Source organism: Colossoma macropomum, unplaced genomic scaffold (genome assembly GCF_904425465.1).
Source record: "Colossoma macropomum unplaced genomic scaffold, Colossoma_macropomum, whole genome shotgun sequence".
NCBI lineage: Eukaryota > Metazoa > Chordata > Actinopteri > Characiformes > Serrasalmidae > Colossoma > Colossoma macropomum.
This window is the reverse complement of record NW_023494791.1, coordinates 14,102,605-14,129,707: the sequence shown is the minus strand read 5'-3', so window position 1 is coordinate 14,129,707 and position 27,103 is coordinate 14,102,605. Positions and strand designations below refer to the sequence as shown.

The 27,103-nt window shown below is 39.7% G+C and overlaps 1 protein-coding gene across 5 annotated transcripts in view; it reads right to left on the bottom strand.

Annotated features, from left to right (window-relative positions):
* The window catches only part of march8 (membrane-associated ring finger (C3HC4) 8), a 125,158-nt gene that overhangs the window by 21,718 nt on the left and 76,337 nt on the right, over nucleotides 1–27,103 (bottom strand). For all 5 annotated transcript variants that reach the window (XM_036574020.1, XM_036574015.1, XM_036574019.1 and 2 more), the window contains exons 3-4: nucleotides 12,342–12,392; nucleotides 75–154 (exon numbers count right to left, since the gene is read on the bottom strand). In XM_036574020.1, coding sequence (XP_036429913.1) covers nucleotides 75–154; nucleotides 12,342–12,392 — 131 coding nt within the window. The remainder of the gene's footprint in view (nucleotides 1–74; nucleotides 155–12,341; nucleotides 12,393–27,103) is intronic.

Sequence of the window (27,103 nt, the reverse complement as noted above, 5' to 3'; positions counted from 1 at the left end):
CTGCTTTGAGGACATGGCCAAGCGCACACTGCAGCACCTGAAAGAACCCGCAGTTCATAGTGATGAAGTCCTACCTGCAGATGTCCTGGTTCGAAGGTGTGACTGAAGTCCGGGAGAAGCTGCAGGGGGCGTTAACAGAAGTCGGACTCCCTGCCTGTGGGGAGACAGAAACAAAAAAACATTCACACATCTGACTTTAAACCAGAGGAGAGAAGTCAGACATGAAACTGCAACTGCAGTTACAAGAATTCACTTGAACTGTTAGAGGAAGTGCAAGTTTCATTATGTCTCCCATGGTTAGCAAATATAGCACTGAATGTTTCAAGTACAAAACACCATTCATTTTGTATTAGCAATTATTCACGTGATATTCTAATACTCAGGGTTCATACTTATCATACACACATTACACACACACATTACACACACACACACACACGCACACCACAGACCGTGTTTTAATCCACAACGTATGTTCTCAACTAATTACCTATCGATTCAGTGTGTAACAAAGAGAAAACTTGTAGCCCAAAGCTTGGCAGTAATCGATACAGGATTGAGCGGCCACAGCTGCCCTTCACGCCAAAGGCATGGACACGCAGATGTTTTTGATTGAAAAATTACCACATGCTATTTTGAGTTGGGCAACTAAACCAATTAAGGCAAAGAAAAGACAGGAACTGAAAAGGCTTGAAGTCAAGATAAGCATTTCAGGAGCAAAGACAAGACTGGTCAGCTCTGTAAGTGTTCCTTATACAGAAAAACACCACACTGAACAAAACTCTCACAGCCTGTACACCTGTCAACTCAAACGCAAATATTAAAATATCTCAATTACAGCCTAGAGCCATTAAAACGTTATTAAGAAGTTATTTTTCTGAGAAAATTAGGTATCAGATAATCCACTTAAATAAGGAAGGGGGAAGTCAAAGAAAAATAAGAGAAAAACAGGAGTTTCCAAAACTGGAGTTCAAAAAATGATTAAAATATACAGAGAAAATTGGACTCCAAACTAAAAAGCTGCTGGTGTTCTCACTTGGGAGAAGCAGAAAATGCAACCAGCTTCTAAGACTGAACTTTGGAGGTGTGGAAAAATATCCCTGTAGATTTCTTTGAAAAACTGAAAACAGGTTTCCTGAAGACAATAGACTTAACCAGAATACAATAAACTCATCTGCACTGCTTGGTTAGCACTGCCTGGGTTTTTCAGATCACACAACGATTGACAGTGCTGCAGTCATAGCAAGGTAAACAACCCCAAGGCAGCAGTATTTTTTACCAGAAGTCAGGCTTTGAATGTGGATGAAATATTGGATTACAGAGGTAATATTATGTTCAAGCAGAGAGCTGCCAGTGTTAGCAAATAACACAAGTGCAAATTTGGCCAACATGCATTATACAAACATCGTTAGCATTTCCTAAATTATAGCATGCTGCTGTGTCTAGGTGGCCATCACAGTCGACAAATCATTCAAGCAATATCGAGGGACTACTTCGTACAAATAGTACCTATTTGTACCAGCTAGGATACATTCTCTCGACAACAAAGAACTCTTGTAAGTTGCTTTGGATGAGAGTATCTGCTAAATACCATACATGTAATTATAAACAATGAATCTCAAATCTCTCAGTTTTAAATATCAAATCTAAATATCTAAACATCTGTCCAATGCTGATCATTTTTTGCAATTACCTGCTGATTCACATATCACTGTGCATTATTACCTAAAACTTTCCCCAAAAAAGGACAAGTTTTTAGACTAACCAAACACAGAATATGACAAAATTGCTCATCATTTGCTGTTCTCATAAATAAAGTCACCTCTGCATGTCTGAAGCCTGCTTGCTGCTATGTGATTCAGTAGAGATGCACGACTGACATGTTCTATTAATCACACATTGCTGTCAAACACTGGCCTGCCTATACAACCTGCTGTTCGTGAAAGAGAATAGGACATGTGGAGGGAGCTGAGGACATCTGAGTGTGTGTGTGTGTGTGTTGACTAAGTGCATAATTTACACTGAATCACTTTGGCTTCCTGCAGTTTCCTCCATCCCCAGGGAGGTAATAGCACTGTGTGTGTGTTCAAACCTGACACAGGCTCTGACATTTAGCAGAACCCTACATACACACACACACACACACACACACACACACACACACACACACACACACACACACCCTACAAACACAAACACCTCGCAGTGACTGTGCCAGAATTGGCCGTTAATGAGACTCTGGGCAAAGCTTTTGTTGATGCCAGCGAGGACACAACAGAAATAGAATCAGAAAAAGCTAAAAGCAACCAAGTGATGGGCAGCGTCTCTAAATACACGCCACGGGGCAAATCCAATTTCTCTCTCTGTCCATCCGTGAGCTGGGCATTGGAAAGCTCTGTGGAGGAACACAACCCGCATGCACACACACAGTACGTTCACGATGTTCAAGATGTGCCCTCCAGTCCTTAATACTCAAATCATTACATCACTCATGTACTGCAGCAATCACTTCAAACTACTACACAATACTGCAAACACAACACAAAACAATAACAATCACAGTCTCCATCAAGCGTTTTTGATGGACATGTGGGATTCTGAATGCAAAAATTTACATAAGAAATCCTCCTCTTGCCATCTGAATGTTTTTTTAGGATGTCTAGGAGGATGAAGAACTATGTGAACAAAGCACTGATACTTAATAAGCATGTATAAGCTTTGGTGGTCGTTGTGGTAAAGGGCCTCAGATCTAAAAATAGGCTGTCAATTTTGCTTATACTAATAACAAAGTAATTGTTTTGACGATTAAACAAGCAAGTGGAGTTTTAAAAAAGGGGCAAATAATCCATATACACTTACACTAAACAATATCATAGCCTTTCAAAGATTCTAGAGCACTTTACTGGAAATTAAACAAACTAATAGGCCATTTAAAAAGACTATGTAAAATCATAAAATACAATATGTGCCAAAAAAATGCATATAAATGGGTGTGTCCATCCAGCTGTTACTTATTGTAAAATAGAGCACTAGGACAATTTAAAATTAGCATTATCATCATGCAACTATTGCTAATTCTTCACCCCTAAACCATTAAAGGGGTAAAAGTTTTGAGTTTTTTAAATCAAGTAATCGAGTTTCAAGTTCTAATGACATCCCTAATATCGTTATTATACACCCCTAAAATAAGGATAAAATTGTAGAGATCTACTGATTCTAATGCACGCTATATTCTTTTATTACGCTGTGAAGCAGGTCCCTGAACGATGATGATGATGTGACACAGAAGCTCTGACTACTGTTTAAGGAATACACATTCTTTCATGGGTCATTACATACAAACCCCTCCAATGAAATGGTTCTATCTGAAAACAAGGACAAGCTGAAGAGCTCAGCAAAAGAGCCCTTAAAACTTCAGCAAGGACTTGGATGGGACTTGGTGTATCTTCTGATTTGGTTCACCTTGAGTTCCCTACCCAAGCAATCTCTCTGATGCATACTGCACCATCACAGTGGACCTGTTCTAGAGGAAGTAGCATAATGATGTGAAATTAAAAGTAATCTTTACCAGTCATAATATGTGCTGACATTAACAACCACTTCATACATGCTGCCACAAAAAAAGAAGGAAGAGAGAAAAACGCACAGTCAAAAAAGTGAAATGAAAGTCGAGAGAAGAAGAGGAAAAAGCCACTGTAAAGCACAGTGAGTGAGAACAAGTCAACACTGCCTAAAACCTGCTGGGTCAGTGAGCTTTGCTGAGCGTATGCAGCTTGAGCTGCTACCTCTGCCAAAGTGCACTTAGCACAGTGTTGTTTTCATGGCACGATGCATTCACTGCAGTGTTTGCTTAGTATGTGGAAAGGCTGCATTCACTACAACTGTATGTTTCCTGGAGAGGCCCTACCCTGCATATTTTGGTGTTTTCACACACCTGAACACACTGTTCAGCTTCTTAACAAGCACTTCCTGGGTTGAAGTGGGTGTGTTAGAGCAGGAAAAAACATCTCAAATTTCTAAGCCAACACCTTGATGACTAAGTTTTCAAGCCTGCATTTGGGACAGACCCAGACAGACAGGGTGTAAGTATTGTATATCCTTATGCTTTTGGTTATGTTATAGCTAATTTGCTTTTCTACAGCAGCTCCATATCGATTACAAGTTTAATGCAGCTCCACAACAAGAAAAATGAATCAAGAAATGCATTTGATCACACTTGAATATCTGCTGCCATGTCGGTCAGGAAGCTGTAAACAAAACCATCTGCTAGGACTGGTCCTTGCAAAGGAAGAAGACCGCTGACAAGCTGTCTGTATCAAAAAAGCCTTCGCCAAACGGTGCAATAAGTGCACATAGAGGGGGACTAGGCGAAACCTTTTGAACACTAAAATGAGAAAAGGGACAGCCTAGAAGGCACATGTTAATAAGGAAGGCAAGGATGCGAGTGCCCCAATTAGTGCAGGACACTGGTATGAGCAGGGCAGTGATACTCCAGGACCAGGGTTGGGAACCACTGCTTTACATAGTACAGTTAGTATTAGTGGAGGCAGCACCAGCTCCCGGTTTTAATGATATATTGTGGTATAAAACCCAATGATAATCATAATCATAATCATATTTTACTTACTCTGGCAACCTTGTATGGCTATCTTCTTTTTAAAAAGTCATAGTGGAAGTATAGAATGTTTACAGTAGGGATGCACCAAGATTTTGGTCAAAAAATAAGGATAAAAGTTATGTCTAGAAAAAAACCCCAAAAGATTAAGTAAGACTGCAATGAAGTGTCAAACAATAAATGCTGTTTGGTTTATTCTGCATCAGTCAGTGCAGACGTGTTTAAACAGAGTGGCAGCAGATCGATAGTATAATAATAAAATAATAAAAGTGTTTTTTCCTTTATTACCTTGTAGTTTTTCTGTTTAGTATGTTTATTCAAAAGCATAAATAAATGATTTCCGGTTTTGGTTTTTGGCCAGGTGTTTCTTGAAATTTGGTTTTGGTTCTAGCCAGAAATTTTTATCACTAGATTACACAGTTATAGTCATTAAGCAATTGTAAGCAATAATAGTGCTGGTGATAAAGTCATATTTATTTAAACTGGTTATAAACAAATACAAGAGCTATACTTGTCAATGTAATATCTGTGATGAAATGATTTTAATGATTAATAGGACTTTTTAAACATTTTCAGTAGTTAAACTAGGGATGTGCAATCAGGATCGGGCAAATTTTTACTCCAAAAATGCAACTGGCAATCGGGCAAATTATTATTTTGACTTTGACACCTATACCAAAAAATGTTGTAGCATAATTATATTTAAGTCACTGTGCTAAATAGCACTTTATTTGAGTTATGTTATTAAAATATGAACTGATTTTTTGTTTTGTCAATTTAAAATGGTAGTTTGGTCCATTAAAAAGCAAATAATGCTATTTATATTTGACTTCGGCTAATAGAACGTACTGGAAAGGTGTTTTGTGTGTTTATTCAGCTCACACTCTGTAAGTCTAAGTCTAATAAAAATAAATCAATAAATAAATAAAAAACAGCAATCCAGCAATTTGGTGGTAAATAAATTAGAATTGGAACATTAAAGGTCATGAACGATGCCTCCCTAATTTTAACAATTTTATGATAATCATGAAAACCATGATTATTTTCTTCACTGATACCATGATAGGAAATTTTCATGCCACCTCAGCCCTGGTACAGTGTTTGGTTAGTATTCAGAGAGGCTCCTCCTAACACACAGCACAGCGCCTGACCCATCAGTCTGGGCTAGGATTATCCGCTCCACGAACCTGCCTGGGTCCCATCATTAGCATGACCCAACGTGCACCCAGAGGAGGGCAGGGGATAGTGAGAAGTCTAAACCCGACTGCAGGAGAAGGCCCTGCCAGCAGGACTCAGCACACACACGCGGCCACGTTTATTGATGGCCATACTTCTGTCTGGAGTCATTCCCATGCCCTCCTGCCAGGCACTTAACATTTCACATTGCCTGCAGACAAACTAAACTGCTCATTTAGACGCACTATTCCCTTCTCAGTCATCTGCTTCGCAGTATTTTCTGTAAATTGGCTTCTCTTTCAGGAAGGTTAATGATTTATAAAAAGATTGTTTGTGCTTAAGGATAAAATGTAATAGTACAGAATCTATTCATATAAAGTGTCTGTGCTATTATATACAATATTGTACGTGAAAAAAAAATAATGCTCTAGGATCACTGCACAATTCTTTGATTGGTATTCTAGTTAGTATGCATAAGGTACATTATCACATAATACATTTTTCTTTCAGCTTGAAGACAAGATAATATGTAACTACTCAGTCTGTATACACATCTAATGACTTTAAGTTAGCTAACTTATCCATGTCCACTGTGTTTCCAGCATGACCCCGCAAAGCACCAGAACAAAAGAGCTTTTTACGAGCTGTGAAAAGGCTGTTTACAAAGAACACCTAATTAAATCCACTAACTGAATAATTTAATTTTATTCTTGTAGCTTTTTTCTTTACTGAAAGCAATATATTAAAAATGAAACGCATCTAAAACGCTACATGATACTCACCGAGTTTGGAGAGGCACATAAATCTACAACGACTTATTTGGGCATATTGAGCTAAATACAAATTATGCTGATCATCTGCTCAATTTAAGACGCATATGTTTACAGAAGCATTAAAAGTAAGTGCATGCAGATGGTGTTTTGGGGAAGAGGGCTGTCAATCACCAGGGCGTGACAGAATAGGTGACAGAGAGAGAGAGAACACAGATGTTTCATTTACACAGACCCAGCAAAGTGAAGGTCTGTGATGCCCTTATCACAATGAAATGTAAATTAACACATTGGAAATGTTGAATGAAGAGAGTGCGTTTAGACACAGCACACGGGCAGCGACACTCAGAACAGTCCTTTTAGAAGCATCAGAGATTTGGAGCAACTGCTGGACTGACAGGTACCAATTGCAGGCAACCGGAGACATTGTAAGTAGCACAGGAAATGATAGGAGGGAATAAATAGAGAGTGAGATGCCAGTCCTGACAGGAATACTCAGTAGATCAGTATCAGGCTCCTCTGAGCTTTCAGCAGTCAAACTCTTCCCATGCACTGCGCATGTGAGAGCAATAACGTGTGTGTCTGTCTGCTGGTTGGATGCTGCTGTTTACTGAACTGAACGGGTAACAAGCATAATTGGACATCTTTCTATTATTTATGTTGCTGCTGATAAAGTGGCTGCAGAATGATCAGGTCCTGCTTCCCCTGGGGCTTGCTGCAGAGGCCTTACACTGAGTGCAGGTAAACAGTCAAATAACGACGCTCTACACCGTGCTCCAAGGCTAAATGAAGATAAAGAGTTAGGATAGCTGTGAAAAGAGCAGGCAAACAGAGAGGGATGGGTACTGCAGTGTCTGTCCAGCTTGTGTTATCACCTCTGGGTGAACAGTACTGAGGGTGCTGCTCATTACTCTCAGACAGACAAAAGCGATGTTGATTTATGAAAAACCGTGGATGGGTATTTTTATTGTTAATGCTTTGTTTATTAAAAAACACTCCATAGTGCACTTGTGTCATGTTAGGGTTGTAGCTATGATTATATTACACTTAAACTTGGCTTTTCAAAATACTTTATTGGGAAAAAAGTCCAAAATATCTTATTGGAAAAAGATAAACTAAGAAACATTTGAAAAAAAGATTTAATTTAAATAAATTCAAATATATAGATTAAAATATAATGCTGGGGCCATTGCTATGGAATCCAAGGTAGTGCTAAGGTACTGCTAGGCTGTTGCTATGGAATCCCAGGCGGCTGCTAAGGTGTTGCAAGACTGTTGCTATGGAATCCCAGGTGGCTGCTAAAGTATTGCTAGGTCTTTGTTATGGTATTCAGGGGGTTGTTAAGGCATTGCTAGGCTGTTGCTAAGGTGCTACTAGGCCATTGCCTTCACATCCCAGGTCGCTGCTATGTATTTATAATGTCTTGAAAGACAGTGCAAGAGATGTCCCTTATAACATCATTTGTGGCAGTTAGACTTAAATTTTCTCAACATATGGAAAAAAAAAGTCTGAACGAACTCTGCACGAAAACCACATGTGCACTATTCCTGTGTAGGCTCTACAATTTTGCAAAGTTTTGTGGTTCTAGCTCAAAAACCATGACCTTTGAAAACGGTACAAATAAAAGTGCAAAGTAATACATCTTACTTATTTACTTAACATAATCTTAAATATTTAATAAATCTTTATTTATACAGCGCTTTTCATTTTAGTTACAAACAACTGCACACAGAAGAAAATGAGCTACAGTACTTCTAGTCACAGTCTAAACATACATACATACATACATACATACATACATACATACAATATAATATATTTTAAATCTAGATTAAAAAAAAGAAGTTTCCTAATATTCTCTGGACCTACATGAAAATGTCATCTACCAGCTGAGCTGCAAGTGATCCTATGAGTTTGCAGTAATCCTGCCTCAGCTCAGCAAAGTGGTGTGGACAGGGTATAACACTTTAACAGATCAGGAAGATCTGTCTGCATTCAGCCGTTGAGAGCTTGAAATGTCATAAGCAAGACCTTGTAGTCGATGCAACACTTAAAAGTAAACTGAATAAGGCTGAAGCAATATGCGCAAACGTCTTTCTCCTGGTAAGCACATAAGCTGCTGCATTCTGAATTACTTGGAGCCTGTTTAAAGGGACAGCAGGGCAACTAGCCAATAACACATTACAGCAGTTGAATCTAGCAGTTAAGAAATCATTAACTAATTTCTCAACATCTTGTAGGGATTGTAACTGTCTTTTTTTTGGATAAGTTTCTCAAGTAATAAAACATGATCTTAGACATATTACTGATATTAGACTCACATGACAACCTAGAGTCCAGTGTTACATAAAGGAGTAAACATTATGGTCAATACTTCTGTTTTATCAGAATTTAGTTCCTGATCATCCAGGCTTTTATGTCTTTTATGCCTGGACAGACATGTAGAACTATCGCCTGCAAAAACAACAAAAGTGAAAAACAACATTTTGTTTAAAGACTGTGTGTCCTAGGGGTTGTAAATAATAGGAGAACAACAAGGGCCTTAAAACAGAGCCATTAGGGACACCACATTGCACTCTTCTATAAAAAAATGTATTAAAAATATGTAAATGGGTATGTCCATCAGGCTCTGCTTCTTAATTTAAGAAGAAAGAGAGACATCAAACCATGCATTATCATCATGCAGAGTGCCAACTAATCATTTCAAATTCCACAAGAAAGTAGTTTTTAGGCAGGTAATTGAGCTCATTTAAGTAATTGTTGACAGCCCTAACCATAGCTTTTACAAAATACATGCAGTTATTCTGACAATAAATAAAATACACTACAGGATATGCAACAGTATCGGCACCATTAAAGAAAATGGACCTCTGAACTACAGAAGAAGTAGAGGGAGAGGAACCAAAAAAGCCATAATAACTTGATTAGTTGATTAATCAACTAATGGCTGATAGGTTAATCAACTACAAAAATAACCACAGGTAGACAGACAGTCAGGCAAGAGTGGTGGAGTCTCAGTAGCAGGGCCACTCTGTCCTAGAGCCAGGCGCGCATTACGCCAAACAGGTGACCCTGACATCTATTAGCACATGTAAAGGCTTTATCTGCTAAGAGGCTCATTGCTGCGCAGAAGTGCACTAAATCTGCCGTAAGAGGAAGAGATCCATGCCAGAGTGAAAGTGGCTGCCAGGCCTGATCCCAGCATGAACTCACTGCTCACGGCTCAACTAGAATGCCCGCCTGTCCGCCCTGCAGCGCCTGTAAACACTGAAACCAGTGACCATTTGGCTGAGGGGCCGTTTGGACTGGGTGAATGAAAAACGTGTGAGAACAATTTCTCAGCTCAGAGCAAATTCCAGAGCAGCTGCTGTTTGTGATGAGAAACCAGAAGCCTTGGGAATTCAGTGAGACCTACAGTAACACAACTGGTTTAATCCAGCTTTGGACAAATGTGCGTTTCAGTTAAACCTTGATCCTTTAGCGTGTATACACTGCATATAGAGAGCACCAGCTGACCTTTGAGATAAAAAACTGAACATTAAAGGGGAATTCCATCCATTTTTCAAAATTTCTGCATAACTGAGTGGTTGAGATGTAAACAAAGTCATTCAGAGTGGTGTGAAATGTGAAATAGTAATATATATAGCCATTTTATTTATTATCCAAAAAGACCAGTGAACCTACATGTCTTCTGGGGTTTTATATGTAACATTTATAAACGGTAAAACAGTAGTAATCTGAAAAAATGTGTTTTCTTTTGGGGACTATTTTGCCTTATAACACTCTTCCTGTACCCCTCCACCATGAACGGCTTTTAAAAGGACAAAACCTTATCTCAAAAATTAACGTTCAACAATGTCTTAGGCCTCAGGCAGCGTAGCCATAGCCATTTCATGTAATAACTTTCTGGGAGGAAGCTTTTAGAGGCAATAAATGTTTCAGACATCTGCTTCCTATCACCACCACTGTGAACAATTCTGACTCAGTAAGTTTCTCTAGAATGGAGTATTTCACAACAACCACTCTGAGTGACTGGGTTTACATCTTAATGATTTAATTATGTAGATTTTTTGAAGAATCAGTGAAATTCAAGCAAGCAAGTCTGTGTTCAAAATATCAGTTACACAATATATTGTGGGTAGGCTTGTGGAAATATGCGTATTGCCGTGGTGGATGTACTGACAGTTATACATTTATGTGCTGTAATGCACAAGTGTAACAGACACATTGCATGCATTCAAGTCTGAAAGTGTGACATTTTACAGCATCCGGCATGTGGTAAACAAGGTCTAATGGTCAGGATTCAGCTCTTTATTTATCATTTTTTGTATAAAAAACTGCACTGAAGAAAAAAACTGGTCAGTTTCAGGCGAAACAGAGCACAGTGTCAAGTTTATCCATTAGTGTATCATCTGCTATTGTGTATGTAGAGAAAGTGAGTCCTTTATTAACTGTTGTTAAGGCTGTCATGACCCTTGTTAGTTAGTGTAGTTAGTGTATTCAAAGTAATTTAATTTTTTCAGGGGTGATTTAGCCTGTGGTTGTAGCAAGTTATTAATTTTTTAGCTTGGCATGATTAGTTCTTAGCTGTTAGCAGTTTTTTTTTTAAGAGCTGCTTTGTTTTATAGCGCTGTTAAAACTCAATGGATGATGTTACTGTGCTGAATGTGATCTGTGATCTTTTGTTGTTCACTGATAGTTTTATATCCACGGACTTACTATATATGCTGCTTTTGGGATTAAAAGTACAGGACATTCATTCTTCTGCCTCTCTCACTCTGACCAGCACCTCAGAACCACATATATATATATAGTTCTCAGAAGCACCCCCAGCACTTTTCATGTATTCATTATTCTTATAGTTTTTAAGGCTCTAAATGACCTTGCACCCGCTTACATCACAGAGTGTCTGTCTGTTTATGTTCCACCATGTGATCTTAGATCTGCAGATACTGGCCTTCTGCAAATACCTTCTGTAAAATACAGCCAACATGGAGAGGCCTCTTTCAGTTATTCTGCTTCTAAACTATGGAACTCAACCTTTTATCAGACAGTCAAGCTCAGTGCTCACTTTTAAAAATTTCGTGGTATTTATCTTTTTATTTGATTTGTATCATTTTCTTATATGATTCTAAATTAATACTTATAATTTCTTGTATTACTGTTTAACTTTATCACCTGTCTGTAAAGCACTTTGAGCTGCCACCAGCAAAAAAAGCTACAATGCTAAGAAATGCTACATAAATTAAAAAAACATTATTATTGTGGGTGAACACTGACCAAAAATATCTGTTGTACATCAAGTGTTTTTGCATCATTTTGTGATGTTTGTATCATGCTATCATATCGTGAAGTTGCTGATACTACCCAGCCCTAATTAAGAGGAAGACAGAAGCACTAGAGATGTAATTTTTAATTATATTTATATGTTATTATACTTCCTATATAAAAATACACACACACCAAGATAAACCCCTCATTGAATGAAAAGTCTATATAAAATATGAGAGGTTTTCTGCTTTTTCTTAATTCTCAGCTTCTGAGTTCTCACAAAATGTTCTGTCCATCAATCTTCTGAGCCAGACAGTTAATAAACACTCTGTCTGAAGTCTCTCGGCAATCCTCACAGTCTGGGATGAGCTCTAGTTGGGGAATTGCAGGTGCAGACCCCCTGGAAAGCTCAGCTGTTCCCTCTCACATACACACCTACATGCATGCACACAAGCAAACAAATAAACAAACATTGCGTAGGAGTGGCAGAGGAAAACAGATTTCCATACCTTTGAAATGTTGCTGGACCTGCTTGCAGAATGACCCAGTGGCTTGTCATTCTGTGGAGAAGAAGAAAAGAAAGACAACATGTTACCACAGAAACGATTTAAAGGAAGAAAACTTTCATGTATACTGGCTTTATGAAAAATGACAACCTCCAGTTAAAATGCCTTAATAATAATACAATTTTTTCTGAAGTGTCTGAGGCGTCTCTTTCACGGTATGTTCAATGCCCTCTAGAATATTAATGCTGTCAGCTTGGATGAAGAGAAAACATACTTTTATGCAGAAACTAGAAACTGCAAATGATTATAATGTGGAGTGATGAAATGACTCCTTTTAAAATGGGCGTATTGCTTGAGGCATTGATGTTTGCCAACTGCTTGATTTTACCCTAGAGCTTAAGGAACAGCCACTTAAACTAGCCAGGAAGCACAGGCAGACATGCTGTTATCAGGGCAGAGCATCCAACAGCAGCTAACCAAAAAAAACTTTAGAGCCTTCTGCATGCTCCTCCCGTCGTGCCTCAGTGCCACTAAGGAGTTAAGTAGAGAATAATAACCTTTTCAGCCGAGCCTCTTCCATTTTTGCATCTGTTGCCAGATTTCAGTTATAAAAGAGTTATCAATCAAGTTTATGTAAGTACAGGTTCCAGGCTTAGCTGTGCCACATAGTCTGGGGGAGAGAGAGGCTAGTAGATTTAATAAGCACCTTTCCAACTGAATACTCAATTTATCTCAAGAAATAAGTTGTTGGTGAGCATGCAGTTATGTAGTATGTTTACTATTAAAAGTAGATGGAAAAAAGTATGTGCAAAACATAAATATGTAATATAACCCTACGTTAATTACTGCACTGGCTACCTATATCGATCAGGATAGATTTTAAAAGTCTGCTACTAGTGTTTAAGGCTCTAAATGACCTTAAAGCACCTGCTTACATCACATTGTGTCTATTTATGTTACACGACTCGTTCAGTTACTATGCTTCTAAACTGTGGAGCTCAGTTCACCTTTTATTAGACAGTCAAGCTCAATGTACATTTTTAAGAAGCATCTAACAACGTATCTCTTTAACTTGGCATTTAATTAAAACTCTATGTCTCTTGGTATTTACCTTTTTAAATTGATCTGCGTAATTTTCTTATACGATTGTAAATGAATATTTATAATTTCTTGTATTACTGTTTAACTTTATTACCTGTCAAAGTGTGTAAAGCACTTTGAGCTGCCACCAGCATGAAAAGTGCTATATAAATAAAATATTCTTCTTCTTCTTCTTCTTCTTCTTCTTATTATTATTATTATTATTATTATTATATCATCACACTGTAGTAATTAAACATGTAAAAGATAATACATGAACACAGTGTTCTGTATGTTATTTTTTAGTTGGTAGATGGGTAGAATGTTGTTTGTTTGGTTGGTAGATCCTAGACACTCTGGATAGAAGGTCAAGTAGAAAAGGATGGAATTGCAACCCTTATGATGAGCTGTGAAGGTACTCGCATCAAAGCACATGATCATAATGTGATAGCAAAACAATAATAAATGAATAAATAACACAAAATGAGGCTGCACACTGAAAAGGGGGCTCTGGACCATCTGAGATCGGTCTGCACACCCACAGCACATGCAATTAAAACTGGTTGGAGTGCTCATTTGCAGAGTGCTGCAGTTACAACTACAAATGCTTGATTTTGCTACACCTGGTGTACTATTACATCAAATGTGATAATTACAGTCTTTTGCAATTAGCATACTGCAGGGGCAAATGCTGTGTGGTGATTTACATATGACATACAGACCCGACTAACACAAAAGCCTGTCAAGCAAATTTCCACAATTATTATACAAATGGAAAACAGACAGAGTGGAGTGATCAGTGCTTTTATCTCTCACCTTAAGACACACATGGGTGCCTAGACCTCTACCAGGCAACAGAACTCAATCAGCTGCTGGTTTTAACATGGCAAGACATTTATATGTTCTGTTTCTTGTCTTGCAATCTATTCTGAAGAGGCATTGTCCAGACTCTTCTCCCTCTGCCACATATAAGCAAGAGGACATCCATCATCCAACTCCACAATGTCCTGATTGTGACTCTGTGGCCTGCTAGCATCTGTCAAACTCTGTACACAACTGGCTCAAGGAGAGACCTCCAAACACATTTTCCAAACCTCTCCTCAAGGAAGCCCACTGTTCGCAGTTACCAGCAAATCTTATAACTGGTTCAGCTTATCAATACTTACATGATACTTAAAGTAATATGTTATATCAAGGTATTTTGCCGGCATTCTGGTGGTGGAATGAACAAAATATTGTAATGGCTGGTGTTCACTGTGTTCTTCCAAACATTTAATAGGGTAACATTTTAGAAAACAATGCCAGGCGCCCGACCCTTGGGCACAGATGACAGCTATGAGAGGCAGCGGGAAGCTAATACCCGAACCCTGTGTGCCGACAACAGCCGTGAGAGGCGGAGGAGGAGAGCGACAGCCATGAAAAGCATGAGAATGGCGTCCAAGTCCCAAGCCCTGCCTCCTGGTCTGCAGCGAGGCCACTGCACTACGTCTGATGTTTGATCCCTGTGGCCAAGCTGCAGAACAGGGGTGGTAACAGGGGGTGGAGCAGCAAGCTCTCTTGCCTGCTCGGCTCAGGTGCTCGTGCTGCCCTTAATGAGAGCCAGCTGATGCTGGTTTGGCTTTGGCAGCGTGGGTACCGTTAAGAGGAACGGAGTGGGACTAAAGAAAAGGGGAAGATGGATGAGCAGCAGCAGAAAAAAAAGACTGATGAACTGAAAAGGCTGTGTGTGAGAAAACAACTGAAAAGTTTAGCTAGAAGTCACTGAAAAGTGGCCAGTCTTTGGTTTTATGTGAGTAAAATAAATTAGAAAAGCTTGCTGCAACCATCACTCCTGCCTCCAGCATCCTTCTTTCTTCCAGGGTAGCATATGTTGTGCTACAAAGACCTTGTTCCTTTGTACTGTAGTAATATTTATTTTGATTTATTCAAATGTCATACAGTGTTTTCACACATTAAAACAGACTTACTTTCCAGAAAAGTAGTTTTGAACAATTTTAAGCTTGTCAGAATTATTAATAATCGCCTGATTGCACTTATTTAAGCTGACCGCAATCATTTTCCTCAGTTGTTAGCTGTCACAATCATATGCTTATGTTTACAAGGCTTGAGGCAATTAATGTAAATAGAATTAGGCTTAGAATGCATTTATTGAGACACTTCATGAGAACAACAAATTCTGATCTCTGAGAGGTGCTATGACATATTTCGAGTCTTCAACTGAGCCCTGCACCACTGAAAAAACATATATTAACCATTCCACCCGTCTTTTGGATTATGTCAATCCAAAAAAAAAGGGTGGAATATTGTTTTCTATTGTATTTTGTACAGCCTTTCATATTAAAAAGCCAAACTATATTTGTTTTAGTGACCCATTTATTTTAAATACAGGCAATCAAACAAAGCCATACCACGCTTATATGATTTATGTAAAAAATGACATATATACTGTTTTTCGCTGCAAAGGCTCATTAGTATCAAGGGGCTACTAAGTAGATAATTTGGCCAGTTTAGGCTTGTACTTTCACAGTTGCATACAATAAACAACGAAAAAAAGTTAAACTGTTGATCTTGCTTTGACTCGCATGAGAAAACCTTCACATCAAAGAGCACTCGGCAGACTGGGTGTTACTGTGTGAATGAATATAAGTATGTATAAGAGCACTTGTACTGTTCTTGAAACTGAAATGAACTGCAGTGGTCTGAGCAAAGTGTTGCTGGCGATTAGGATAGAGAAAGTATAGGTATTGTGGTGCAGCGCAGCAGCAGAAGGACATGTTCTTTATCTTTAATTACTCCGTTGCCGTACTCACAGCTCCTGCCCTTACACGTTACCATGGAGATGGCAGTGATGGAGGACTGTGTGTTAAATCCCTGCTGGTCTCTCTGTTTGGAATGAAGGAAAATTCAGCCACACAAGACCAAAAAGATCCACATCTCACACACACACACACACACACACACACAGAAAGAGCAATGCTCTGTAACTCTCTCACTACACACTCTCCTTTCTAACCTCAAGTGAATAGAGAGAGAGAGAGAGAGAGACAGAGAAAGAAAAGAGAATGAAGGAGCAAAAGAAAAAAGAACCAGTAAAAGAGACAGAAGGAAAAAAGAGAGAAAGAAAGAAGATAGCATGAGAAAGAAAAGAGGGAGAAAAAGCAAAAAATAAAAAAAGCAAGAGGAAATAAAGAGAGAGAAAGAGAGATGGAATGCTAGAGAGATTGAGACAAAGACAGATCAATAGAAGGAAAAGTAGAGAAAAAAATGGAGATAAGAGTGAGAGAGCGAGAGAGAGAAAGAGAGAGATAGAGAGAAAAGAAGAGAGAGATAGGGACAGTGCAGAAGAGAAAAGAGGGAGGCAGAGACAAGAAAGGAGAGAGAAAGAGAACAAGAGAACAAAAAGAGAAGGAACGAAAGAGGTAGATAGAGAAAAAAAAGCAAGAGAAAGAAAAGATGTAGAGAGAAAGAGAGAAGAGAGACAGAGAGACAGGAGGAAAAGTGACAAAGCAAGAGAAAACATAGAGAGAGAAGAGAAATAACCAAGAGAGATACAAGAATAATAAGAGACAGCGAGAGAGAAAGAAAAAAAAGAGAGAGAGAGAGCGAGAGAGCGAGCGAGAGAGAGAGAGCGAGCGAGCGAGAGAGAGAGAGAGAGAGAACGTCTCTACATGCTTATAACTGTCACTAGTCTGTCTCCTCTCTGATATACCGTCACGGCATTTGTTCTCTCGTGAACAAACACCGCACTGCTGCGTACACACTGCTGTATGAACGTGTAAACAGGCTCTTACACGTCTCCTGGTCATCTGTGCGAAGGCTGTTTCATGCTGCAGGCTAAAGGAACTTGCAGCAGGCTAGAAAAAGTGGCTGGTTAAATTGAGGTGATTAAGCTCTGCTGCATTCTCCCCAGAGTGGAGGCTCAAACAGGGATAGATGAATTAATGATGTAGGGGCGAAAATGCTCCTGAGGAACGGGTGCCTTTTGAAATAATGGCTTCAGCTACGGCAAAAGCGTCCGAGTGCGAATCTGCTATTTACCACTCACAGTATTTAGTGTTGATTTTTTTGTGTGATATCAGAACAGAAAATAATTGCTTTTTTGAATTTCTTTACTTCCTCGCTCTCTCTCTCATTTGTTTCGACATGCTGTTCGATCCCGAGTGTGTGTGGGTTCGTCTAAGGGCTGTATCAGCTGAGGTGCAGATACAGACTGGGTTGCTTTCAGGCCCCGTTGGGGAGAGCTGAAGACTCCAGCAGTGAGATAAGAGCAGGCCTGAGTGTCTGTTCCAGCCTGTCAGAACAGCACACCTCAGTGGAGAGCAGATCCACTGTCTCAATGCATTCACAGCATCCTGAAGCCACAAAGGCTTTCTTTTATCTGACCTTCAAAGAAGCTGATAGTTTGCCAAAAGAAGAAACTTTGGGGCAGCTAACTGAAGCCTTATGTCATCTCAACTTCTGAATCTTCTGCTGTTGTTAAGACACTGATTTAAAGCGTCCATATCATGGAAAACCTAACTTTAATTGCTTCTTGATGCATATTATTGTATGCTAATCATCATTAAAATTTTTCATCCTCTCTATAGTCCATGCAGTCCATATATGAAACAAGAATAGCCTCTTTTAAATTAGTCATGGTTGTGAGGTCACACCCATGGATACATTTGCTTATGACCGCCCATTCAACCTACATACATTTTGGCCCACTAATTCAGGTGCTAAGACGTGTTGTTGCTGCAGACAGCCTGTAGTGGAGATATCGGTGAATGTTATTAAATGTTGTGCTATTTCTGGATGTCGAGATGTATAACTGCAGCCTGTCAAAGAATCCAGACATCTGAATGGAGCACTTGAAGTTCTTTGTTTCCCCCAATATCTATAAGGATTTTAGTCTAAACTTGATAGTTTGTTCCATACATTTCACCCTGGATGGATTTTTTAATAAGGCACAATACTGGGCAGCCTCTCAGGTTAGCAAATGGTCATGCAAAATACAATTATGGATATTTTTGGTGCATAAAACTACACAAACATTATAAGTGGACAGGTAGAAAAATTAAAATACAAGAAAAATGTAGATTATGAGCCTTTTAACATAGGAAGACTGCATTACAAAGCCTTGTTGAAATCCAAAGGCTCCATACTAGGAGGCTTTTTGGAATATCAACAGCTCTGAGAGGCATTATGATAACATCTCAGGAACATATATGGCAGCATGCACGGTTTGCTAAATATTAATAGGAAGGTCCACCACTCTGTGCGTTCTGCTGCTCCAAGCTGAAGGGCAAAACAGCGAGGGCTAATAGGCCTCTGCTGCCGTTGATCGGGCACGATCTGTGAGCGGGCAGAAATAGAATAACGAGCAGAGCTCCAAGGTTGCCATGAGTGTACTGCCAATATAATGAGGCAGCAAATGCATGGGCAGTCCTCGAGAATAATGGGAGAGGGATGATTAGAGAAGAGCAGAAGAGAGTGGAGAGTAGAGAGTAGGGAGGAGAGATGAGAGCACCACGCTACACACAAATGCTCCTCCTGCCCAAATTACAGCATCTCTGTGTCTGCTACATGCCACAAACAGACGAGACGCGAGAGCTGATGTTCCAGATGGCTCGCACAATCAGGTTTCAAATGTTGTGTGCAAAGAGATGTCACAACTCTTACTCCGTTTTGTATGTGGTCTCGTCATTGTATGATGATAACGGCTAAAACGAAACAGCAGAGAGTGATGCTTCTACGGTTTAGGGTGGCAACAATAAAGCGCTGAATGATTTCAGTAAAATATCTAATTACGATTCTCCTGACCAATATCATGGCTGTGATTTAAGCAGCGAATATTTTCTAAAAATTGAGGTGCAGGACTTTTTTGTCCAAGAAGTCGAGCAAATTCTTTTTTTCTGGCTTGAGTGCTGAACATTTTGGTAGACTGTGCTCAGTGCTATTAGGGTAAATTTCCCCACTTCAAACTCAAGACTCAATGATGTTAATAATGTTCTTGCAACTTGACAACAGCACTCTTTCAAATTGGGATTTCAATACACAAAAACATAAAAGGACTGGCTTAAACATTTGGTTCCAAGAACACATCTGGTTATATCTTTTGGTTTAGTGTCAGATATGGCAGTGTGAACCCAAAACAAACTAGAACTGTAATGCAACTGTATCATTTCCTGCTTTGGTTCAAACCAGGGGTGTAAACAATTAACCGATTACCTGTTATCTGTCAAATAAGCAACTGTTCGACTAATAGTACTGGTTAAAAAAACAGTTAATTTAAATTTGATTCATTTCTAATAAACAACAGTTCCTATCTGAATAGGCTGGGATTTATCATAGAAGATAAGGAACCATTTTTTAATTGCACGCATGAAGGAGCAACAGGCAGTTGGGAGCAACAGGCAGTTGGTAGCAACAGGCAGTTGGTAACAGCAGCCAGACCTAAAAACAATGGCATTTTGAAACACTTTAAAACAAAGTACCAAATTGAAAGCAAACATTATCATGTGACAGGACAGACTAACTATTTCATCCATGTCCTCCAAGAGAAAGTGTGATTCACACTCATGTGAGAAAAATCACACACTGGTGCACAAAATAAATGACAGCGATGTATGGCGACAGCTTTTGAGAGCTAATAAAGTATTTTGAGTAACTTTTTGGGCAGTTTCATATGACGTTCCATGGTCCAGGATCACTTTTTAATATCTCGATGTATTAATACACAATTAACTTGACGTGCACTCATAGGTCTACATGTATTATGTATTTAACAATGGCTTTGAACATGGCTCAGTCAATCAGATTTTAGAATGGGAACTATCAGTGTAACGACTGATATTTTGATGAGTTGCTTCCTTGATTTTAGGACTGCCAGTTAATGATTAACTGCCGTCTAATGACAGTTAGTTATTGGTGAATAGCATCTGCCAAAATGTGCATCCCTAGTTCAGCCCAAGGGAACAAAACAACAGATTTAAGTGCGCCCTAGGAGTAATGCTAGAAATCCTGGAAAGACTCAGCCTTGTTAAATGCTCAGTACTGTCATCAATAAAAGCAGACATTAGCGCTGCTACACTCATATTCTCAGCCATTAGCACTACTCATCTGGCTTGCACCAGAGCTGAGAAACATTCTCCCAGACACTCAGGCAGATGGGCAGGATCTGATGGCTCCATTTTTGGGTCACCGCATCCTGAGTCTCTGTTGTGCAAGTCTGTTTACAGACTCACACAACTGAGTTGGGCAGCCACGGGAGACTCTCCATCATTCGGCGGAATAATTAAATATCCATGAAAGCCATCCAGAACAAGAGTCCATCCAGTGAGTCGGGCACAGTGGGCAAAAGACGTTTCTTGATTTGCTGTGAAAATGTGCAATCTCTTTGTGGTAACATCCTGGTGAGCTACCTCTTGAAGTCTGTAGTTTCTTTAGCCTGAAGCAATTTGTTGGAGCTTTAAAGATGGGCTTGAAGCAGGGGTCAAGGGCTCTTTATAATACATGCTCTGCCAAGTTGGGGATAGCAGTGCTGTAGAAGTATAATTTCCCCACAATATCTCTGCTGCTGTAAAAAAAGGCTGGGGAAGATCCAATGCTTTGTCAAGGACACCATAATCAAAGGACAAACGGAGAGGAGACAATATTGCTTCAAGTACAAAAAGGTCCAGTGTATCGTTTTAGCCAGGTAAGATTCTTTCAGAGCATGATTGCGAAATCTTTAAGGCTCTCTCTGTCTCTCTTTTATGTGGTGTGTCTCAGAGGAGATGGCAAGTTCATCGATGCCTCGCTCAGAAGATTGAATTATCCTGCCTGGAGAGCTGGGGTTGTTATCAGCATTGAGTGAGTGGAGATCACTGACACACCGCCATCTGCACTGCCTCAGCCTGCTGTTCGCTCTCCTGCCATCTCGTCCTCCTTCTAGCTCTTCTCCACTCCATCTTGCACTGCCTCCATCTTTCTGTCTCTCACCAACTGCCAAAGAACCGACAGATCCCTGCAGACACCTCTGCTTCAGAGTCACACTCTCCCCTGTCTAACTGCTAATCTCTTGTGATCTGTATTTGTAGTGCACACTTTTTCCTTTGGTCAAGAGTCAACCAGGAGGAGAGAAGACCAGACTTAAAATCGATACTTCAGATTTACAACAATCAGCGGGCCTCAGGCTGCTGCTGCTGATTTTAGCTGAGATAATGTAGTTTTGTCCATCGTTTTCGATAAAAAGTTCATAAAGGGTCAGAAACCACATAAGCAAGTCGATTTGAGGTTAATTCACAGCTTAGGGCAAGTGTTTGACGATTTACAGATGTTTGCGTAATGTTTATCTGGGAAGAATAAGCTTGCTACCTTCATTAGCCATTTCCTTCAGTGCAAAACTAAACAAGAAAAGATGTCTGGGGTCATCAACTACATTTAGGCTAAGGAGAAAAAAGGGTAACACTTTATTTGGACAGTCCACTGTAGATGCTTTGTGAATGCTCAGTATATCTTCAAGTAACATTCAACTAAATATCCATTAAATGCAACTGAACTTCAAGTTCAGTGTGAAAGAGTTTATTAAATCTATTAACCTCAAGGCAAAATCTACTCCTCACCATAATGTTGTTGACAAACAACTGAACATCACCAGAAGGTTTGTTAATGATTTAAGTATCTGTAGAGCATCCATAGGGGACCATCCAAAAAAAAACTGACCAAAAAAAGGTCAGTTTATTTTGATTTTTTGCTAAACTATTACTTAAAGCAGCTGATATCTCATGCCAGACAGGTAAGAAACAAAGACAGATATTTAGACGTATCCAGCATAAAGAACCTGCAGGAAGGTAATCATGGTTCAGCTGCTGTGCCATTGTATGGACGCACAATCACAGCAATAACAGCAAGATGGCTGTTATTTTAAATGAAACAGTGGCATCAAATGGTGCTTTTAGAGCACAGGGAACACAAAAGCTTCCAATCAGCTAAATTCAGACCTAGCGACTGCGTCCACCAAAGGTTATTGTTTGGAACAATTTGACTGCCTTGTAACACTGTCTGCCACAAATGCTGCTAACAGGTCAGAAAAAAATTACACTTACTCTTAAATCACAGACCAATTACAGCTTTATGGATGTCAACAGCAAGACATAACGCTGAAAGAACGCATCATGTCCACTAATTTGAACTAACAGCACGTTTTCTCAAGCTAAAGAAGCCTTCTTTAGCTCAAAGAAAGGCCTCAGCAGTGAAGCTGATGTTCTCTGAATGAATAACCCAAACCACAGTCAGACAAGAAATGATCAAAAGCCCAGCAGCCTTTTTAAAAGATAATAAATTCTCTTTAGTACGCCACTCGGCTTTCAAACACAGAAAGGCACCGATGTGCCTTTAACAGTAGATGCATTTTCCCAACCCCATCTTAGCCTTAAAAAACAACAGCAGCACTTAATATAAATACAACTCAAAATACTGTGTGTAAAATGTATTTTACATGCAGTATATTGCAAAAGGGTCAGTGGCTAGTTCAATTTCTGATCGGACAACAAATATTCTTGGTAAATGAGCTACAAGAGCTAAAGTGCCCTTCCTTTCTTAATCCCCGGTTCATGAATAACAGTAGTGCTTTACCTACCATCTCTGGTAATGGTGATTAAAGTGCTTCAGCCAACTTTAAAAAAGGACAAACATAGGTGCTCATAGTTTATTGCAATCAGACTCAAAGGTTTTTAGGGGCCTCAAGGAGTCTAACTTCTCAAAGTAAAACACTGGAGCACTCAGCATTTGTAAGAGTTTCGCAAGTCTGCTAAAAGGAAATGATCTGTGAAGATGTGAATGTGTTCAGGCCCTGCTGCTCTGACAGATGCTTCAATAAAGTCATGTGATTATCTTATTAGAGAGAGAGAGAGAGAGAGAGAGAGAGAGAGAGAGAGAGAGAGAGAGAGGGAGGGAGGTATTTTGATGAGTTTTAAAATTCCTGACGCCTAATTAAGGTAGTTGCTTGTATCTCTCCAGAAGTTATGCTGGCATTTGCTTAAATCATCGCTGACAACTTTATTTGTCCCAAATGCTAGCAGATCTCAGGATTTCACATGAAAGAAAACAGCGCTGAGCAGCAGAGTCATGCTGGCTAAAACAGGCTAGCCTTCAAACCCCGTCTGTAGATCGTACACAGGAGGGAATGTGTGTTAACACAGTTTAAACAGTGCCTACACGTAAGCATGTACAGCCACTTTTCAGGCCACCATACTATCCGTGTGGAGGACTCGGGCCTCTGTTGTGCTAAAATATACTAAAAAGTGCCTAAAAATAATCACTGGAGCTGTAGTTCCCATCTCATGGGTGACGGCTAAGTAAGTAGTTCTCAATCAAAAAGTTGAACTTTTATTTGTATAAATTCACAGAACGTATCATGGTGCACTTTTATTTTGAAAGCCACTTGCCATTTCCAATTACAACTTGCATTCAAGGCCCATCATTAGTAGCCTAGCATTAAACAGTAACACAGGGGTCTACTGTTAAATCAAATTGGCTTAATAATAATAACAAAATCAGCAGGTTGGTAGCTTTTCTCAGTACAGCCACCTTCAAACAATGATAGAAAATGTTCAGAATGGCATTAAGTGAGCAAAAGAGGAGGCCAGAAATCACATTTTATTTTGTGTGGTAAGATATAAGCAAACAAAAGAATGAAGCCTAAGCTTAGGCTTATCTGTGAAGTAATTTCCAACAGTGGTTGGAAGGTTAAAATGCTTTTGGGCTATCACTTAACGATTTAACGACAATAATAAAGGACCGATGTGGGTCCTGAGACAAGACAAGCTGAAGGCCACTGCTTTAGAGTGTAGTAAATGGACGGCTGATGCATGCAAGCCTATAAGAAATGAGGTGAAAGTATTAAATTGAGGTCGTTACCAGAGGCACTAACTCTACAGACACTGTAAGCAGTGAATGAAGGAAGCTTCAGTGTCGTGGTGTGGTGCTGCTCTATATTCAGAATAGCACACTGTGGTGGACAGTGCAGCAGCCTTGGCCCAGGCCCAATCAGTCACAGCTACGCTAACCTTTCAGCACACCACGCCAGCTCCAAACATCCCCTCAGCCCTCCATACACAGCCACAGAATAAAGCCACAGAGGGTGACTCATGGCACCAATGTAACATAACTTCACTCCCATGAAGCTCAATCAGCAGAAACCGCCACTCACACTGTCTTTTCTGAGAACTACTGCCAGTCAGCAACAAGGTGGCACTTCACAGTGAGCCAAATAGCTACATTTCACAACTCCGAATATATTCTTTAAATAGTTTACTTTTAACGCCATTCTGTTTTATGGCTCATTGTTAGAGGAGGGCGCCGATAATGTCAGCCACATTTCTGTCATTTTTAGCATGAAAACATGAAAAAAAAAGAATTTTTTTTTTTTTAGGCAGTGTGTTTCACAGTCTGAGACAGTCTCCAAAGCAGTCTGGGCAGATGCACTCTAACTGCTAACCTTTCAGCAACCGTGTATAATTATTTTATTTTTTATTCACATAGTACATTGAAATAGATTGGTTTAATGTCAGATCAGGGTGATGAAACAGCAGCACTGTGTGTCACACCTGGTTATAGACATACAAGTCATCTCTTGCCTCTTTATCCGTCCATCAAATTAAATTATCATGGTAAACGCGACATATGGCATATTCCTCTTTCTAAATTCAAATTAAGCTTCTTCAAGTATCATATATATTCCTACCTCTAGACTCAAATTCTATTACTGACTGTGTGTTTCCATACTGGTATTAACATGGTCTCATGCACTTGGCCTCGTTATCGCTCCTCAGAAATCCCCAATGGCATCTTATTTTGTACTAGATGAGTCTTCTGAGGGGCGGCGAACCGAATGAACACAAGTACCAACTTCAGCAGTATAACTTACCCAGAAATGACTGCAATCTGACTAATTCCCCCTTTAATCCCAAAAATGGCAGACAAAGTAATTTATAAGTCACAGCAGTAAAATACTTAAAACGCTTAATATTTCAAAACCACAGCATTCGACTGGCTGCGTTCAAACTGGGGTTTTAGGTAGCAAATTACTCCATAGTTTAAGTACTTTACTCTTCTAGGTTGCTACTTAGCAAGATAAGGCTACACAGGAACAATACAAAGGCAACACACCATGGTTTTGAATCAAAACTTGCAGCCAGACAGAATTTAATATGCTCAACCTTCTCCAAAATTGTGTGCATGGCTAGCTCACTGAGGCTAACCTTCTGAGGGGTGAGTGGATTCAACAATCCACTGCTCATTGTGCTGCGAGTAGCCACTTGTCGGTGTAAAGAACAACAAAGACCTGAGTTGAAGTGAGGTTTTCACATTAAAAGTCACATTAATATTTATTTATTTATTTATTTTTGCAATTAATAAATTCATCCTGTAACTAATAATCCTGCTGTAATAAAGCCCACCCTCCCTATGTTGTTTTCATGCTTCCATGGTTGCAAGTTCAAATAAATGAACTCATGCGAAGCAAAATAAACTGCTATCAGAAGCAGATTCATTTTTTTTGCGTTCTTGTGTACTTTCCATTAAAGTGAATCTGCCTTTTCACAAGTGAATCTGCCTTTTACATTTCTGCTGGGGTTATTAGTGAGGAAGCTAAGTGACCTATTGTTCATTATCTGACTTGCTTATCTCTGGAGACAAAGACTTGGGAGGGAAAAAAACACTGATGCTCTAGGTCACAGTTTAATGCATTTTAGTGGTTTACAGTTTGTTAGATCCAGCCTCAGAGGGATCCACAATACAATATCCCTTTTATACTTCTCAGGCAAACCATTGTTGCAGAAACTCTCTGACACCTACACAAATGCCATGAACCATACAAACATGCTTCCTTCACCATTATGATTACAACTGTGTGCAGAGGTAATATGATCAGCGTGTGCTGTGGGAAAAGGCTGAATGAGTGCAGAAGCAGCGGTCACCCTGAGAATCAGAGATACGGCGGCTTCCTGGAATGCGCACACTCATCTCACAGGAAATCGGCCTGCGTCCAGCAGTCAAATTCCAGATTTCCTCAAATTTTAGACTTGCAGGAGTGAAACCCAAGCGGAGGTTAATTCATGCCGCAGTGATGTCAATGACATTACTGTGATTCAAAACAACTAACGGATCTGGCCGAGCAAATCCTGTCCTGGGAAGCCTGTGGATAGAAGGTCAGAGTGCAGTGTGAACAGGATGGTTACCAATACACAGCAAACCACAGGCCTGCTGAGTGCATGACAACATGCTCTCTACTGAAGACCACAAAATAACTCCTATTTCGACAGCAGGAAAAGAGGCTGTGTCTTCATCTCTCTCTCTCTTTCTCTGCCTCACACACATACTTGAACAGAGTCACAGCAGTGTGAGAGTTCAGGAAGCAGTGTCTAGCAGCAGGCACCTGTGGGCCGTGAGCTCTGCTGGTCACGTGCAGCGTGAGGTACAGCTATGTGCTCTCTCTGTCCTGCAGGGCTGTTGGGCGAAAACCCTAATCAGCGCCTAAAAGGATCAGGCGCGGGTAATATGAGTGCTGTGAGCCGTGGCTTTGGGGAATTCCACAAGATTGTGTAAAGAGATAGCTTTGTGCTGTACGTATTTGTATGTCTGTGTGTAAGGGCATCATCCTAGTAGTGAAATATTAGCTGAAATCATGAACACTTAACCCTTAGGCTGGCTTTGCACGGTGC